Source organism: Oncorhynchus mykiss, chromosome 17, assembly GCF_013265735.2.
Source record: "Oncorhynchus mykiss isolate Arlee chromosome 17, USDA_OmykA_1.1, whole genome shotgun sequence".
Taxonomy (NCBI): Eukaryota; Metazoa; Chordata; class Actinopteri; order Salmoniformes; family Salmonidae; genus Oncorhynchus; species Oncorhynchus mykiss.
In genome coordinates, this window is record NC_048581.1 from 59381645 (window position 1) to 59398798 (window position 17154).

At 43.3% G+C, this 17154-nt stretch overlaps 1 protein-coding gene across 4 annotated transcripts in view; it reads left to right on the plus strand.

Moving 5' to 3' along the window:
* Positions 1-17154, plus strand: part of LOC110494246 (inositol 1,4,5-trisphosphate receptor type 1) — a 155227-nt gene that overhangs the window by 98846 nt on the left and 39227 nt on the right. Inside the window, exons 38-42 of one of the 4 annotated variants that reach the window (XM_036950330.1) lie at positions 6338-6449; positions 7660-7695; positions 12759-12806; positions 14474-14609; positions 16935-17122. In XM_036950330.1, the coding sequence (XP_036806225.1) occupies positions 6338-6449; positions 7660-7695; positions 12759-12806; positions 14474-14609; positions 16935-17122 (520 nt within the window). The remainder of the gene's footprint in view (positions 1-6337; positions 6450-7659; positions 7696-12758; positions 12807-14473; positions 14610-16934; positions 17123-17154) is intronic. The other 3 variants (XM_036950331.1, XM_036950332.1, XM_036950333.1) reach the window with 3 other exon arrangements.

A 17154-nucleotide genomic window follows, 5' to 3' on the forward strand; every position in this document is an offset into this window, starting at 1 on the left:
AATTTCCCTAAACACATCATGAGGTTGCTACAACCTAGCCTGTGAATGAAAGTTTACAACATAGGTGCATGGGTCGAGAGAATTTTTTGTAATCAAGGTAACAAACCGTGACCCATTCAATGCCGCCTTGCACACTCTTGCCTTCATCTAGCTGATCTGGGGTGTAATCGTTAGTCCAACAGTTGCAAACTAGAGTTTCTATTGGACAAATTTAGGTATGTTTATCCCCGTTTCGTTCTGTTTTTCAACAGAATCGGCAGAATGATCACACGCACACACAGTTCACTTTCATTGCAGCCACATACAAACAATATGAGAACTTTGGTCATTGTAATTATTTTTGATTCTATGCGCTCTTCTCCTCTCTCACCTTTGCCTTTTGCTTGTGGACTTCAGTGCACAACACATCAGCTGTCTGTGACCAGGCGAAAAACATTTCCTAGACAAACCTTCATGTGATAACTGCTACACATAGCTACTTTGAAATAGTGTAAACATTGTTAATGTTGTAAATGACTATTCTGGAATCGGCTGATTTAAATATATTTTTAAAAATAAAAATAAAACATTTAATTGATTATCTGCATAGTCTTAGAAGCCCATTATCAGCAACCATCACTCCTGTGTTCCAATGGCACGCTAATCCAAGTTTATAATTTTAAAAGGCTAATTGATCATTATCAAACCCTTTTGCAATTATGTTAGCACAGCTGAAAACTGTTGTCCTGATTAAAGAAGCAATAAAACTGGCATTCTTTAGACTCGTTGAGTATCTGGAGCGTCATTATTTGTGGGTTCGATTACAGGGTCAAAATGGCCAGAAACAAAGAACTTTCTTCTGAAACTCGTCAGTCTATTCTTGTTCTGAGAAATGAAGGCTATTCCATGCAAGAAATTGCCAAGAAACTGAAGATCTTGTACAACGCTGTGTACTACTCCCTTCACAGAACAGCACAAACGGGCGCTAACCAGAATAGAAAGAGGAGTGGGAGGCCCCGGTGCACATCTGAGCAAGAGTACAAGTACATTAGTGTCTAGTTTGAGAAACAGATGGCTCACAAGTCCTCAACTGGCAACTTCATTAAATAGTACCCGCAAAACACCAGTCTCAACGTCAACAGTGAAGAGGCGACTCCGGGATGCTGGGCTTCTAGGTAGAGTTGCAAAGAAAAAGCCAAATCTCAGACATGCCAATAAAAAGAAAAGATTATGATGGACTCATTTTTCCCTGTACTGGCATTTTTCTTTTTTGATTGCCTTGCAGCGTGACTAGCTATAAACTAACTGTTTATATTCAGCCATGTACACAGCTCTGACGAGAATTATTTTGGGAGGTAATTTGACCAGCATTTGATTGTAAGGAATTCTAGATCGGGTGAGCAGAAGGACTTGAGTTCCTCTATGTTATGATTACACCATGAGTCGTTAATCGTGAAGCATACAACCACGCCCTTCCTCTTCCCGGAGAGGTGTTTACCTCTTACTCTCTTAGGCTGATACAGAGAGACTCATCCATGCTTTTATTACAATCAGGCTTGACTACTGTAATGCTCTCCTGTCTGGTCTACCCAAGAAAGCCATTGCAAAACATACAGAATGCTGCAGCATGGGTACTGACCAAGACCAGACGGAGAGCACACATTACACTAGTTTTAAAGTTCTGCACTGGCTGCCTATGAGTTTTAGAATTCATTTTAAGATTATTCTATTGGTTTTCAAATTAATCCATGATTGTGCACCCCAATGCATATTAGACATCCTTTTAAGTTATGTACCCAAGAGGTCCCTCAGGTCCTCAGGCACTGGCCTTTTTGCTATCCCAAAGCCTAGGACCAAGAGGCATGGAGAGGCCTCTTTATTTTAGTTACTATGCCCCTTGCCTCTGGACTAGCCTGCCAAAAAACCTGTGGGGGCCGAAGCTGTGGACATATTTAAAGGGATCTTAAAACGTACCTTTTTAACTTCAATTTTCCTTAGGATGCTTTCAGTTTTAAATTTCAGTTTTAAATTGTTATTCTTTTGTGTTTTTATCCTCATGTTTCTTGTGTAGTAAATATGTTTTTATTTTCATTTTTTGTACTCATTTTTTTTCCTGTGAAGCGCATTGTGTTGCATTCATATCTGAAATGTGCTGTATAAATAAAGCTTGATATAATAACGGGATGACATTTGGATACCCAAGCTATAGGCATCTGTAGCTATGCGCAAATAACAGTATAGCGCCAAACCTACCAAGTTGATTTATGATTTCTAGATTGTTTTAATTATATGCCTGGATTTTTCACTGTGTTTTCTACAATTTGTATCGTGTTAAATATTTGCCACTATTGGTAGCCACCGTCAGTTATACCCAAATACAGTGGGGCAAAAAAAGTATTTAGTCAGTCACCAATTGTGCAAGTTCTCCCACTTAAATAGATGAGAGAGGCCTGTAATTTTCATCATCGGTACACTTCAACTATGACAGACAAAATGAGAAAAAAATCCAGTCAATCACATTGTAGGATTTTTTAATGAATTTATTTGCAAATTATGGTGGAAAATAAGTATTTGGTCAATAACAAAAGTTTATCTCAATACTTTGTTATACACCCTTTGTTGGCAATGACAGAGGTCAAACGTTTTCTGTAAGTCTTCACAAGGTTTTCACACACTGTTGCTGGTATTTTGGCCCATTCCTCCATGCAGATCTCCTCTAAAGCAGTGATGTTTGGGGGCTGTTGCTGGGCAACACAGACTTTCAACTCCCTCCAAAGATTTTCTATGGGGTTGAGATCTGGAGACTGGCTAGGCCACTCCAGGACCTTCAAATGCTTCTTACGAAGCCACTCCTTCATTGCCCGGGCGATGTGTTTGGGATCATTGTCATGCTGAAAGACCCAGCCACATTTAATCTTCAATGCACTTGCTGATGGAAGGAGGTTTTCACTCAAAATCTCACGACACATGGCCCCATTCATTCTTTTCTTTACACGGATCAGTCAGTTGTTAGTTTCTTTACATTTTTTGTTTAAATCAAATCAAAGGTTTTTTGTCACGTGCGCCAAATACAACAGGTGTAGGTAGGCCTTACAGTGAAATGCTTACTTACAGGCTCTAACCAACAGTGCAATTTATATTTAAAAAAAGGGTTTTAGGTGAACAATAGGGAAGTACAGAAATAAAAACAACTGTAAAAAGACAGTGAAAAATAACAGTAGCCTCGCTACGTGTTTGCCTGTCACGTTTGTGTGGTTGTTCCTGAGGATCGCTAGCAATAGTAGATCATATTAGGCTAACGTATTACAAGTTTGGACATGTAGCCTATTTGAATCATTATGGAACACAGACCATATATAGTAGTTTAAACCTGGAGCCTGGGCCACGCTTCATGACGAATGGACCGTTGTCATCAAAGTTCTATGATTAGTGAGGATTATTAGGGTAGGTTTATAGGACTACTGTTCAACCCCTATTGTACATTATTCTCACCTTCCAATATTTCATGAATTGAATATTGTAACTTTCAGGATGAATCAAACCAATAACTTTCATGTGTAAAGGCTTTCCAAACTTCTAATTTGTATGGTTCATAAATACTTTATGAGCCATAAATAATATACAAGATCAGGCCATTTTTGTATCTATCAATTGGTGCTTTAAATGAGACCAATATGTATGTATTTACATGGCTTTCTTTCATTGGTCCCTAATATTCTGAACTGTTCTCTCCATATATTCTAGTAAGTCTGTCGAGAAAATGTACTGAAAACGCACTTGAATGATAACTCCAGCAGAAAATCTGTTGGCCAGCAAGTGGGAGGATTTTCAGCAGTTATATAAATTCTATTCAAAGCGTGCAAGGGAACCATGCCTGAAATGCTCGTTACGCACCTACATACAGTGCCTTCGGAAAGTGTTAAAGACCCCTTGACTTTTTCCACATTTTGTTACGTTACAGCCTTGTCGTAAAATGGATAAAGTAAAACAAAATCTACACACAATACCCCATATATGACAAAGCGAAAACAGGTTTTTAGAAATGTTTGCACATTTATTAAATGCAAAAAACAGCAATACCTTATTTCCACAAATATTCAGACCCTTTGATATGAGACTTGAAATTGAACTCAGGTGCATCCTCTTTCCATTGATCATCCTTTAGATGTTTCTACAACTTGATTAGAGTCCACCTCTGGTAAATTCAACTGATTGGACATGATTTGGAAAGGCACGCACCTGTCTGTATATGGTCCCACGGTTGACAGTGTTTGTCAGAGCAAAAACCAAGCCATGAGGTCTAAGGAATTTTCCGTAGAGCTCCGAGACAGGATTGTGTTGAGGCACAGATCAGGGGAAGGGTACCAAAACATTTCTGCAGCATTGAAGGTCCCCAAGAACACATTGGCCTCCATCATTCTTCAATGGAAGTAGTTTAGAACCACCTAGACTCTTTCTAGAACTGTCAGCCCGGCCAAACTGAGCAATCGGGGAGAAGGGTCTTGGTCAGGGAGGTGACCAAGAACCCGATGGTCACTCTGACAGAGCTCTAGATAGGCCAAAGAGGTCAGAGTGCCAACATCACATCTGGAGGAAACCTGGTGGTGGCAGCTTCTTGCTGTGGGGATCTTTTTCAGTGGCAGTGACTGGGAGACTAGTCAGGATCGAGGGAAAGATGAATGTAGCAAAGTACAGAGAGATCCTTGATGAAAACCTGCTCCAGAGCGCTCAGCACCTCAGACTGGGGCGAAGGTTCACCATCCAACAGGACAATGACCCTAAGCACACAGCCAAGACAACACAGGAGTGGCTTCGGGACAGGTCTCGGAATATCCTTGAGTGGCCCAGCCAGAACCCGGACTTGAACCCGATCGCACATCTCTGGAGAGACCTGAAAAAAGCTGTGCAGCAACGCTCCCCATCCAACCTGACAGAGCTTGAGATGATCTGCAGAGAAGAATGGGAGAAACTCCCCAAATACAGGTATGCCTAGCTTGTAGCGTCATACCCAAGAAGACTAGAGGCTGTAATCGCTGCCAAAAGTACTTCAACAAAGTACTGAGTAAATGGTCTGAATACTTATGTGATTGTGATATTTAAGTTTTTCTTTGTCATTATGGGGTTTAGTGTGTAGCTTGATTGGGGGGGGAACAGTTTAATCAATTTTAGAATAAATCTGTAACAATGTGGAAAATGTCAAGGGGCCTGAATACTTTCCGAAGGCACAGTAAGTAAGGTAAGTCTGAATTCCAACTACTGAGAAGTGTGTAGGAAAGGCGCACGTAGAAAAGGCATACATTTCCTTAGTCTGAAAAGGGCCCAATATGGTTGCTGTGGTGGATAAAGTAAAAAGATTATGCAAAGTTTTCACATTACTGTACCCATTGAATTACATATGAGAACAGGTAATTATTAAATTAATAGGATCTTTGTGACTGTACCGTCACTCTCCTTCCTGACCTCACATCTGATACTTGGTGACGTCAGCTCCACTTTCAGATCAACCACCTGGCTCTTGTAGAAGGATAGTTCAGTCTGTGTTGCTCCCTGCTTCATCACGATGACCCCCAGGTTGTGCACAGTGTCTCTGAGGTCTTCCAGTTTAGTCCAGATGTCAGGGCGGCAGGGTAGCCTAGTGGTTAGAGCGTTGGACTAGTAACCGGAAGGTTGCAAGTTCAAACCCCCGAGCTGACAAGGTACAAATCTGTCGTTCTGCCCCTGAACAGGCAGTTAACCCACTGTTCCTATTGAAAATAAGAATTTGTTCTTAACTGACTTGCCTAGTTAAATAAAGGTAAAATAAAAATAAAAAGGTTGGGTGGTGGTCTGTTGGGTGGTGGTGGTCTGTGTGTCGGTCTCTCCCTGAACCCAGACACACAGCGGCAACACCAGTGGGACTACAGACGCCTTCACACCGTCTAGTGTGTCAAATTGATTTCAGCTCATGAAATGTAGGACCAGCACTTTACATGTTGCGTTTTCTATTTTTGTTCAGTATAGTTGGGTGTGGCCAAGGCCTTCAAAAAGATAAGATTATTGGTCGTGGGAAACGTGAAGCTGTTTTTTATCTGCGTGAATTTCTATTTCCACTTGACAGACTTCATCTGAAAAGAAACTAAATTAAGTGTTTACTTGCAATGACTAATATGTGATTGTTTTCCAATAAAAAAACGTAGTTGAATGCACCTACTAAGTCGCTCTGGTTAAATGACTTAAATGAAAATGTGTGTACAACACCCACCACACCATCTTACAGTGAGCCCCAACCCACCCATCCAGTCAATCCTTGTGAACTTAACCCCACCATGACCCCATGGTTAGTGACCCCACTGTGACCTTTGACACTGTTTCTCCCCAGGCTGATCAAACACACCAAGCAGCTTCTGGAGGAGAATGAAGAGAGGCTGTGTATCAAGGTCCTGCAGACCCTCCGAGAGATGATGACCAAAGACAGAGGATATGGAGAGAAGGTAGGACACGAGTCACAACACAACACACCTTACCTTACCTCCATCAGCAGCCCCGAACCTCGAATACCACTGCTTCTCTCCATCACAGTATAGTGGTGTCGATGACCAACCCTATCTAGTTTCTACCCTTCTCTTTTTAGGATCACTCACATTGTACGACTCATCAACCACACACACAAAAAGAACACTCACACTCGAGTGTGTTCTTTTTATTCTGATGTGATACGGAATGATATGGATCTACATGATGAGTACACACACATAGACACACACACACACTGAGCTGGTCCAGGCTAGACTGACCTCATGACTACTTGGCTGGACACTAACTCACCAGCACAGTCCAATGAAAGCATTCATGTCTGAGGTCAAGCAGGGAGATATAACCCCCGATCTTCCTAGAAAGGGAATTGGCTCAGAATGGATGGATCTCGCCTTTACTATTATACCAACTCTTTCCGTTTTGTGTCAAACACCCTTTAATAATTAATGTATTTTCTAAAGTATTAAATGTGTACTAAGATACACATCACATGAGTGCTTTGAAGATGTTCTTTATATACTGTCTGACTAAAGTTTGTGTATGCTTCCTAATGTTGTGGTGTGCCCTGCTCACACGGATACAGCGGCAGCCTGTATCCTCCATATGCTAACCAATGGCTGACAGTACCTCCGTCATTACGTAAGAGCAGTCATAGCTTTTAGGAGGTATAGTTGATTTGGGGCGGCAGGTAGCCTAGTGGTTAGAGAGGTGGCCCAGTAACCGAAGGTTGCTAGGTTGAATCCCCGAGCTGACAAGGTAAAAAATAAATCTGTCATTCTGCCCCTGAACAAGGCAGTTAACCCACTGTTCCTAGGCCGTCATTGTAAATAAGAATTTGTTCTTAACTGACTTGCCTAGTTAAATAAAGAAAAATTGTAACGCCTTCAAAAGAGATCATTAGGTTCAGATTATTGGTTGTGGGAAGTGTGAACCTGCTCTTTTATCATGCGTCTGAGTGAATTTCTATTTTCAACTGACGGACTTCACCTGAATAGAAAAGCCCAATAAAAAGTTCATGAGAACAAGGGTCTACTTGTTAAGACTGTGACATTTAGTTTTTTTTGTTCCATCTAATGATGTGGTGTGCCCTGCTCACACTGACACAGCAGCCTGCACCCTCTCTATGCTAATCCATGGCTAACCCTCCACCCCTCTCTTCTTTTTCAGCTCAGGGCCTTTGATGATGAGATGGATATGCCTGAGGTTGTCCCTCTTTTTCTTCTACTTCTCTCTCCCTCTTTCAGTTGTTCTGTGAATGTGCCTTGTCCCCTTAAATGTAGGTCTGTGATTGTAGTTGTGGCTGTATGTGGTGGTGAAATGTGTCTGTAGGTAGTACGCCTGGGGTTGTAGTGGTAGATTTGGGTTGCTTTCTCTGTTACCCTCTCTCCCGCTCATCCACCCGCTCTCCTCACCCTCCCAATCAGTAAGTAACGGTGTGGGTGGGTGGGTGTGTGCACGTGCACGTGTGTGCGCTTTACCCAGTAGTGCTGTGCTGTTCCAGGGTGAGTCCCATACTGGTAGGGCAGGCTGCCAGTATGTGTGTCCCAGTCAGTCTCTCTAAGGGCTGTAGAATGTCTGCACTAGTTCCATTTAGGAACATCCCTCCCTATTTCACTAGAAGGATGAATGGAGCTTTCAGGAAGAGCTTTAGTCAATGATATTGCAGCACCATGCTGTCATGGACAGGACCAGGAGTTCTTTCTGTTCTGGTCAAGTGTGCAGAGAAAATCCCTGGCCCTAGTTATGGACCACTAAGAGGAGAGTGTGAGTTTGATAGAATATCATGACACTTTCTGTTTCACCTAAATGCATTTGTGACCAGAAATGTTGGCTTCTCATATGTGTGCCATTTATTTATATTCTCTTCCTCTCTCTCTTTCCCTATGCATTCTTCCTTTCTCCCCATTCTCTACTTTCTATGTGCAGTCTGAGCTCATGGCTGTTTTAGGGTGTTTCCCCTGCCTTTCCCCAGGGTGTCAGTAGGAGGCACTGCAACAGTGTATCTAGGATTAGGAAGGTGTGTGTGTGTGTGTGTGTGTGTGTGTGTGTGTGTGTGTGTGTGTGGCTGCGTCCTAGTTTTCCCTGCCTGTGAGCTGCACGATCCCTGGGCCGCTGCCAGCTCTGGGGTGGTGGTTACATAAGAACCGGGTCGGCTTTCTTTCCCTTTTTCCTGGAACCCAGCCTGCCTCTCTCTCTCCTTGCTTCTCTCCCTCTCTCTCTCCTTGCTTCTCTCCCTCTCTCTCTCCTTGCTTATCTTTCTCTCCTTGCTTCTCTCCCTCTCTCTCTCCTTGCCCCTCTCTCTCTCCTTGCTTCTCTCCCTCTCTCTCTCTCTCTCCTTGCCTCTCTCTCTCCTTGCTTCTCTCCTTCTCTCTCTCCTTGCCTCTCTCTCTCTCCTTGCTTCTCTCCCTCTCTCTCTCTCTCCTGACCTCCACTGATGTGTGACCTTCAGAGGTAATTGCCAATAACAGTGTGGAGGAGCTGTATACCCAAAGACACTGTCTGTGCCTTCGCAGGAGGGGGCCAAGAGGGGATATGGGGGGGCTATATGGGGTACAGGGTTGAGGGGGGGGGGTATATATCTGTCTACAGCCCTCCCTATCCACACCGGTGTGATGCCCCTCCCTCCTCACCGCTAGCTCTGATGTAATAACGGCAGTATGAGGTAAACAAGCCAGCCAACCTCGCCCACCTTCCCTTCTCTCGCTAATACCTCTCCCTGTTTCCTTCTCTCTCTTTTCTTTTTTTCCCTCTATCTTTCTCTGTCTCTCTCTCTCTCTCACTTTTTCTCAGTATCTCTCTCCTTCTTTCTCTCACACTCGGTACAGTCCTGCAGACACTTACACTGTGTGTGTAGTCTAAGTAGAGTTGGCAGAGGTTGTTTCCGTGGTGTGTTAGTGTTGGAAGAGACTCCCCACACAGCACAGTGCAGACACACACTCCTCTCTGTGATTAAGCAAGATAAATATATGTGGGTTAAAATGTAGCTTGTCCTTAATGCACATGAACATATATGTGTGAGCTGCTCTAGAATATATATGTTATGTATTCTTAATTCTGGTAGGACCGGCAACTCACAGGGGGACCATGTCTGTTCTAACCGAGCACCAGCTAACTCAGTTCAACACATCATGGGCTTGATGATAAGTTGATTAGGTGAAGCTGAATCATGTGTGTTGGTGTTGGGCCAGAACAAAAATGTTCTCATTCTGGTTCCCCACTGGTTCGCCACTAAATAAGCGTGTATTTTTGGTTCTGATGGGGTGCGAAAGTTGAACTAATATAGGCATCCATAAGTGATATTCTTCTAGAATCAATGGGTATCAAATGGATAAATAATACAAATGGATGTAATAAATAATAAAAATGGATGTAGTAATCTCAGATTTCCCCTTTAACACCTGGGCCCATGATTTAAAGAGGAAGGAGGCAAATCAGTGAGAGGGACCTGGGCTCTGTTCAGGAGGTAACGTCACAAAACCGTCAGATATAATACTGATATGATATGATACTCTGTCATGTAGAATATGGAATTGTGTCAGCTCTATAATTTACATCTCTGCAACATTCTGAACTGTTATTTTAGCTGAATAGATCCTTTATAGATGACTATGTACAAAAGTAGTTCCGGTCAATTGTTGACACTCACCAGACACTTGGTTGGTATTGGCCTTGGCTCAAGAGCTTGGGTGGACTAGATGGATTTCATTTTGCAAGTCTGAGAAAAGCAGGTTAGTTGCAGCGAAAATGACAGAAGCAACAGACATTTTATTAGGTTTCCTCAATGTCTTTATTGTGTTTGGAGAACTTTGAACAGTGGGCAGCCAAGCGGCAAACCCCAAGATCCATTTCAGTCAGCAACGGGTCTAAACATGACTGTCTTCCTCCGCCTGCTAAAACACAAACACATGGACATGCACAGCACACACACCAAAAAAAAAACACCTAAAAGGGGAATGTTTTTGCATGTGTTTTCTCTTAACGTGGAATCTGGAGATGTGACAGACAGCAGGGGCTTGCCGCGGGGAGATTCCAGCTCGGTGGAACGATTGTTGGGGAGGATGTGGTGAGCATGAGGGGTTGTTGTGTGGTCGCTGTGGTTGGACCCATGGGTGTTGGGGAGAGAGCGCAGATCTGCTCTGATCAGCAGGCTGTGTGACGGTGGCTGTCTGGCATTGATGTGGTCATACATTTTGAAGGAAACAGTATGATTATGTAAACTTAACTTTTTAAGTTTGAAATATTCTTAAGTCTTTAAGTGATGTGTAAAAGGTAACATAATCACTGAAAGTTTTAAGGTGACACAAACATGCTAGTCTCTATACAGACACCTACCAGAAATTCTCAGGCTTATCTACCCTATATTGGATATACAGTAGGAAAATGGTACACTATTCCAACCCTACACACACACACAACCTACACACACAACCTCTAACTTCTTGGCGCACCCATCCCGTTAGCGGGATCATTTTCGTCAACATCTGCTGAATTGCAGAGCTCCAAATTCAAATTAAGTTATTCCAAATATTTAATTTTTGTGAAATCACAAGTGCAATAAAGCAAAATACAGCTTGGCTTGTTGTTAATCCACCGGACGTGTCAGATTTCAAAAAAGCTTTACAGCTAAAGCAAACCAAGCGTTTATGTTAGGACATCTCTCTCAGCAGACAAAACATTACAAACAGCTAGCAGCAAAGTAGATTTGTCACGAAAGTCAGAAAAGAAATAAAATGAATCGCTTACCTTGATGATCTTCAGATGTTTGCACTCACGAGACTCCCAGTTACACAATAAACATTCCTTTTGTTCCATAAAGATTATTTTTATTTCCAAAATACCTCCATTTGTTTGGCGCGTTTTGTTTAGAAATCCACAGGCTCGAGCGGTCACAACGGGGCAGACGCAAATTCCAAATAGTATCCGTAAAGTTCGTAGAAACATGTCAAACGTTTTTTATAATCAATCCTGAGGTTGTTTTTACAATAAATAATCAATAATATTTCAACCGGACCGTAGCTTTTTCAATAGGAGAGAGAGAAAATGTCTGCTCCAAGCTGTTGCGCATGCAAAACTCTGCTGGCACCCAGCCATCCACTGACGCGATGTGATCATTCTCGCACATTTTTTCAGAATAAAAGCCTGAAACTATGTCTAAAGACTGTTCACATCATGTGGAAGCCGTAGGGAAAGGAATCTGGTTGATATCCCTTTAAATGGAGGGAAGGCATGCAATGGAACAGGGAGCTTTCAAAATAAGAGGCACTTCCTAGTTGGATTTTCCTCAGGTTTTCGCCTGCAATATCAGTTCTGTTATACTCACAGACAATATTTTGACAGTTTTGGAAACTTTAGAGTGTTTTCTATCCTAATCTGACAATTATATAGATATTCTAGCTTCTGAGTCTGAGAAATAGGCAGTTTAATTTGGGTACGTTTTTCATCCAAACATCAAAATACTGCCCCCTACACTCAACAGGTTAATGTAGCCAGTTATAGGCCTGCCCTCAGCCACCCTTTATTCCCTCCTTCCTTGTTTCAGGGGGGCATGGTTGTGCTGGCAGAGCCCTGTGTTGTGATTTGTGATGTTATTCTCGCTCTCTTGTTATGGTGACAGATGGGTTTTCTAAGCTCCTGTGTGTCACTGAGCTCCATTATGTAACTCCATCCCTCTCTCTCTCCCCTCCACCCTTTCCCCATCCACACCTCCCCTTCTAGTGTATCTGCATCTTATGTAATTAACATGATTGCATGGGAGCGTGATCTGACTCCAAACAGTTGTAGCTAGCTAACAGGTATCCTGTACATCCCACTATGTGGCCGCACCTCTCCAAAAGGCCAAGGATACACATGAAAGAGAAGAGAATCATGGATTACTTTTATTTGTGCTGTCATATGTACAGTAGTATTGTACTTTGCTGACTGCAACATTGGTCTGCAGTTCGTTATATGCTGTGGTTCCAGAGAGTGAACTGTTGATTCTCTCCACCCTCCCTTTACTTCCTGATTGATAGTCATCATCACCGTTGCTGACCCCTCCCTTTGCTTTGACCCCTCCATAACCTTCACACCACCCCGCTCTAACCAGTCAATGGCATGGCACAACCCTATAGCTGCCTATTTGCAAGTCAATAATTTATAGAATTATTAATAATCTGTTATTAACCCTGTGTCTGTGTATGTTGGCCTTACCAATGCTGCATGAGGAATAACCCTGTGTTTGTTTCTGTTGGCCCGCTGTGCTGTGCTAACCCACCTCACTGCACCAGCAGCTGGATCTCAACCAGCCACAGAAAATACTGGATGACCAGAGGAGGGTAGGTACTAATCCTGACTGTAACATGAGCACAACCATAAACCCTTAACCCCAATTTCACCTTAATAAACTACTGGAGGATCCTAACATGAACATGAGCATAACATCAGAAAAGGGTAGGTACTAGTGGCCAGGGACATAACATGACCAAGATAAACCCCTAGTCCTGAACGTAACTCTAACATAACAGAAGCTCACACACATGATCAAGACCAACCGTAGAGATTGCTAGGCTTTCACCCTAGCCTGAACCCTTAACCCATCACTGAACTCAACAGATTATGAACTCCACTGCAGCCCTTACCCTACAGTTGTGGTTAGCTGACTTGGCGTCCTCCATATAATCACGGCTGGCTTAGTGTGTCTGTGTGTGTGGAAAGGATGAGCACGAGTGAAGCCTGTATTTCAGTGACATTCTCTTAGCAGTCAGTTTGTCTCTAACACAAACTGGGTACTGCAATCGAACACAGATGGACCAACTCACACAACATATGCTTCCTTCCCACCTCCACACACTTGTTGTCTCGAAGGAAATGGGGAGTGGAAGACAAAGATGTGGAGCGTGATTGGATGTTTGGCTCTCGATGTGTGATTGTGTCGTTTGTTTCACACAATGCCCAAACAATGTCCATTTATCTGCCCCCTGCCGATGACAGATAAGGCTCTGTTCTCCGTACTGCGTGGGTTAGCCCATCTCTGTTAGCTGGAGCATTACCATGGTAGCAGGCTTTATGTAATGTCGCTCTCATTCTCAAATGCACACCCACGGCTGACTGTAACACACGCGCACACACACACACTCTACCACCTCTCACTCTTTTCCCTCAGTTCCCCTCATGGGAGGTCTGTCAGGTAACGTGTGCGCTGCAGTTGCCGTGGCAATGGCAGAGTCGTGCAGACTCCCATTGGTGGCTGGATGAGTCATCTTTGCTACGTCTTGGGAGGGCAGGCCTGTCTGAAAAAAGCTAGGTCCCAAACTCCCAAAGCAGGACGCAGGCTCACTTTTAGCAGGGATAGAGATATAACAAGCTTGATGACTTATTTTTACCTGTGTTATTGAGTGTTTATTCAATATGTGAATGAGAATGTTGGGAGAGTAATAACAATATGGACATTTTGCTAAATGTCCATATTGTTATTACTCTCCCAACATTCTCATTCACATATTGAATAAACACTCAATAACACAGGTAAAAATAAGTCATCAAGCTTGTTATATCTCTATCCCTGCTAAAAGTGAGCCTGCGTCCTGCTTTGGGAGTTTGGGACCTAGCTTGACCTAGTGTAGCATCTGCTGATGCTTTATCTACAGCGGCGTAGGGAGCCCATGCTGATATCAAACCCATAACCCTGGTGTTTTCAGAACCCTATTCCAACCAAAACAAACGTGCCATCTGAACTCTAATCTTCATCCTTGCAGGACTATGTGGGTAACTTAGAGCAGTTCAGTTCATGCACACAATGTTTATTTGGATTGGCTTGGCCTGATCCTGGGAAGTTGCCATATGTCCCTTCCCTCTTCAAACCACTTTAATCAATTCAACTGGGCCTCACTGGCATGATGATGCATATATGGTGCTCATAATGTACACTGTATAATAAACTCCCTCTCAAGTCTCCTCTCTTACACCATCACACTAATACACCTCCGTTTTCTTCTCTCTGTAGGGTGAGGCGTTGAGGCAGATTCTGGTGAACCGTTACTATGGCAACTTCCATAGTAGGAGTGGTGGGCGGAGGGACAGCCTGACTGCCTTCAGCAACGGAACCCTGGTTCCAGTAGGGCCCAGCAAGAGCCAATCAGGTGAGAGCATCTCTCTGAGAAGATTCCCTATATCTAGTATATAGTATCTCTATCTGTCATCTCCCCTGTCTATCCTCTTCTCTGTTTGTCTGTCCTCTTCTCTGTCTGTCTCTGTCTATCCTCTTCTCTGTCTCCCTGTCCTCTTCTTTGTCTCTCTGTCTGTCTTTCTCTCTGTCTCCCCATCTTCTCTGTCTGTCCTCTTCTCCGCCTGTCCTATTCCGTCTCTCGGTCTGTCTGTCCATTGTTTTGGACGAAAAGGTTAACTCTCAGGTCATTTTTATCGCATGTTGCATAAATCACCCCACAATCAAATTAGCTTGTTTTGTACATTTTTTATGTAAGTTGTCACAATCTGTTGTATGAGTAATTTGCCAGATACAAATGAACAAAAGGAACCTAAAATGTAAAAAAATAAATAATAATAATTAAAAAGCAAGAGTTTCTAGTGCACACACAAACCAAGCATGGCAACGTTGCATATTCTTTTGACCTAATTCTGAACTCTGGACCTCTGCCCGATTCCAAAGAAAAGTATCTTTATTTATCTTTATTAGTCATGCAGATAGCACAACTTTGAGAGGTGAAAGTCTGTGCATGGTGGACAGGGAAGTTGATATTGTTCTGTATGCATGTCAAGGTTTCTCAAACAGACCTGTTCATTATCTCTCTGTTATATAGGCCTCCTGGTTATCTCTATACACACACACACACATAATTCTTTACTGCTGAGCTGTAGAGATGTCTAGCTCTAGTCCAGCCCTGTGACTGAGCACAACACTGTTATTTCCTCATGATGAGCAGGTCACTGTGTGATTGATATGACCAAAATATTGAGGCAATTTATCTCTTCACACAGCTTTTCTCATACAGCTCAGTTGAGGAGAACTACTCTGGCTTTTTGGGGAATGAGGCCTGTTGAATAAACCATGATAAGAGTGTAGCTTATTTCTATGTAGTATTAAGAGCATCACCAGGATGCAGAAGTGTATCACACTTAACATGGTGGCAGCTGTACACGCATATGGAATGATGTCATATTACCCAGTTAAAGCATTTTTTAGTGCCCATGTTCATGTCAATCAATGTAATATGTAAGTGCTGTTACAACACTATGCCTCTTATGGGAATGAGTAATAAGCCTAGATCTTGGGTCCCCCCCCAAGCCTTATTAATGTGTGTGTGTGTGGGGGGGGGAGTGCAATGTGTTTGCATGTGTGTGAGTGCAGTGTGTTTGCATGTGTGAGTGCAGTGTGTTTGCATGTGTGTCAGTGTGTGATTGTGTTTGCATGTGTGTGAGTGCAGTGTGTTTGCATGTGTGAGTGCAGTGTGTTTTCATGTGTGTCAGTGTGTGATTGCAGTGTGTTTGCATGTGTGTGGGTGTGTGATTGCAGTGTGTTTGCATGTGTGTGAGTGCAGTGTGTTTGCATGTGTGAGTGCAGTGTGTTTGCATGTGTGTCAGTGTGTGATTGCATTGTGTTTGCATGTGTGTGAGTGCAGTGTGTTTGCATGTGTGAGTGCAGTGTGTTTGCATGTGTGTCAGTGTGTGAGTGTAGTGTGTTTGCATGTGTGTGAGTGCAGTGTGTTTGCCTGTGTGTGAGTGCAGCGGGTGTGTTTGCATGTGTGTGAGTGCAGCGGGTGTGTGTGTGTGTGTGTGTGCAGCGAGTGTGTGTGTGTGTGTGTGTGCAGCGAGTGTGTTTGCGTGTGTGTGTGTGTGTGTGTGTGCCGTGTGTGTGTGCCGTGTGTGTGTGAGTGCCGTGGGTGTGTGCCACTACTAATGGCTGCCATGGGTGTTGTCATTGATACTGGTGTTAATCGCTCATAAGAAGCATAGTAGCCCCTCTTGATGTTTTCTTATGAAATTAAAACATCATTATTTGAATAAAACTTGAATTTGCTTTCTAATTATATATGCAATTACATTGTAAATTAGTATGTAAAGGTTTCACAATGAAATATACATGTAGGCGACTGCCTGGATGTAGGCGACTGCCTGGATGTAGGCGACTGCCTGGATGTAGGCGACTGCCTGGATGTAGGCGACTGCCTGGATGTAGGCGACTGCCTGGATGTAGGCGACTGCCTGGATGTAGGCGACTGCCTGGATGTAGGCGACTGCCTGGATGTAGGCGACTGCACTTCCCTATTTTGCACTCATATTTCGCCAGACATTCCATTGTGAATGAGTAATTTAGAGGTATCTATAGATGACTGTGGTAGTAAGATGTTAGATATAAGATTTGAAACCTCTCCTTATCCTTATAAATCAGTAGATCAGGGAAAACCACATTCATAATCCTGACCCTCCACCCCTGTCCCTCCCTTCAGGTCTAGGTGGTCCGGGAGCCCTGAGTCGAGGGGAGATGAGCCTGGCAGAGGTGCAGTGTCACCTGGACAAGGAGGGCGCCTCCGACCTGGTCATCGACCTCATCATGAACACCACCAGTGACCGTGTCTTTCAGGAGAGCATCCTATTGGCCATCGCCTTGCTGGAGGGTGGGAACACCACCATCCAAGTGAGTCAGAGTCAGCTGCCAATCATAAGGAT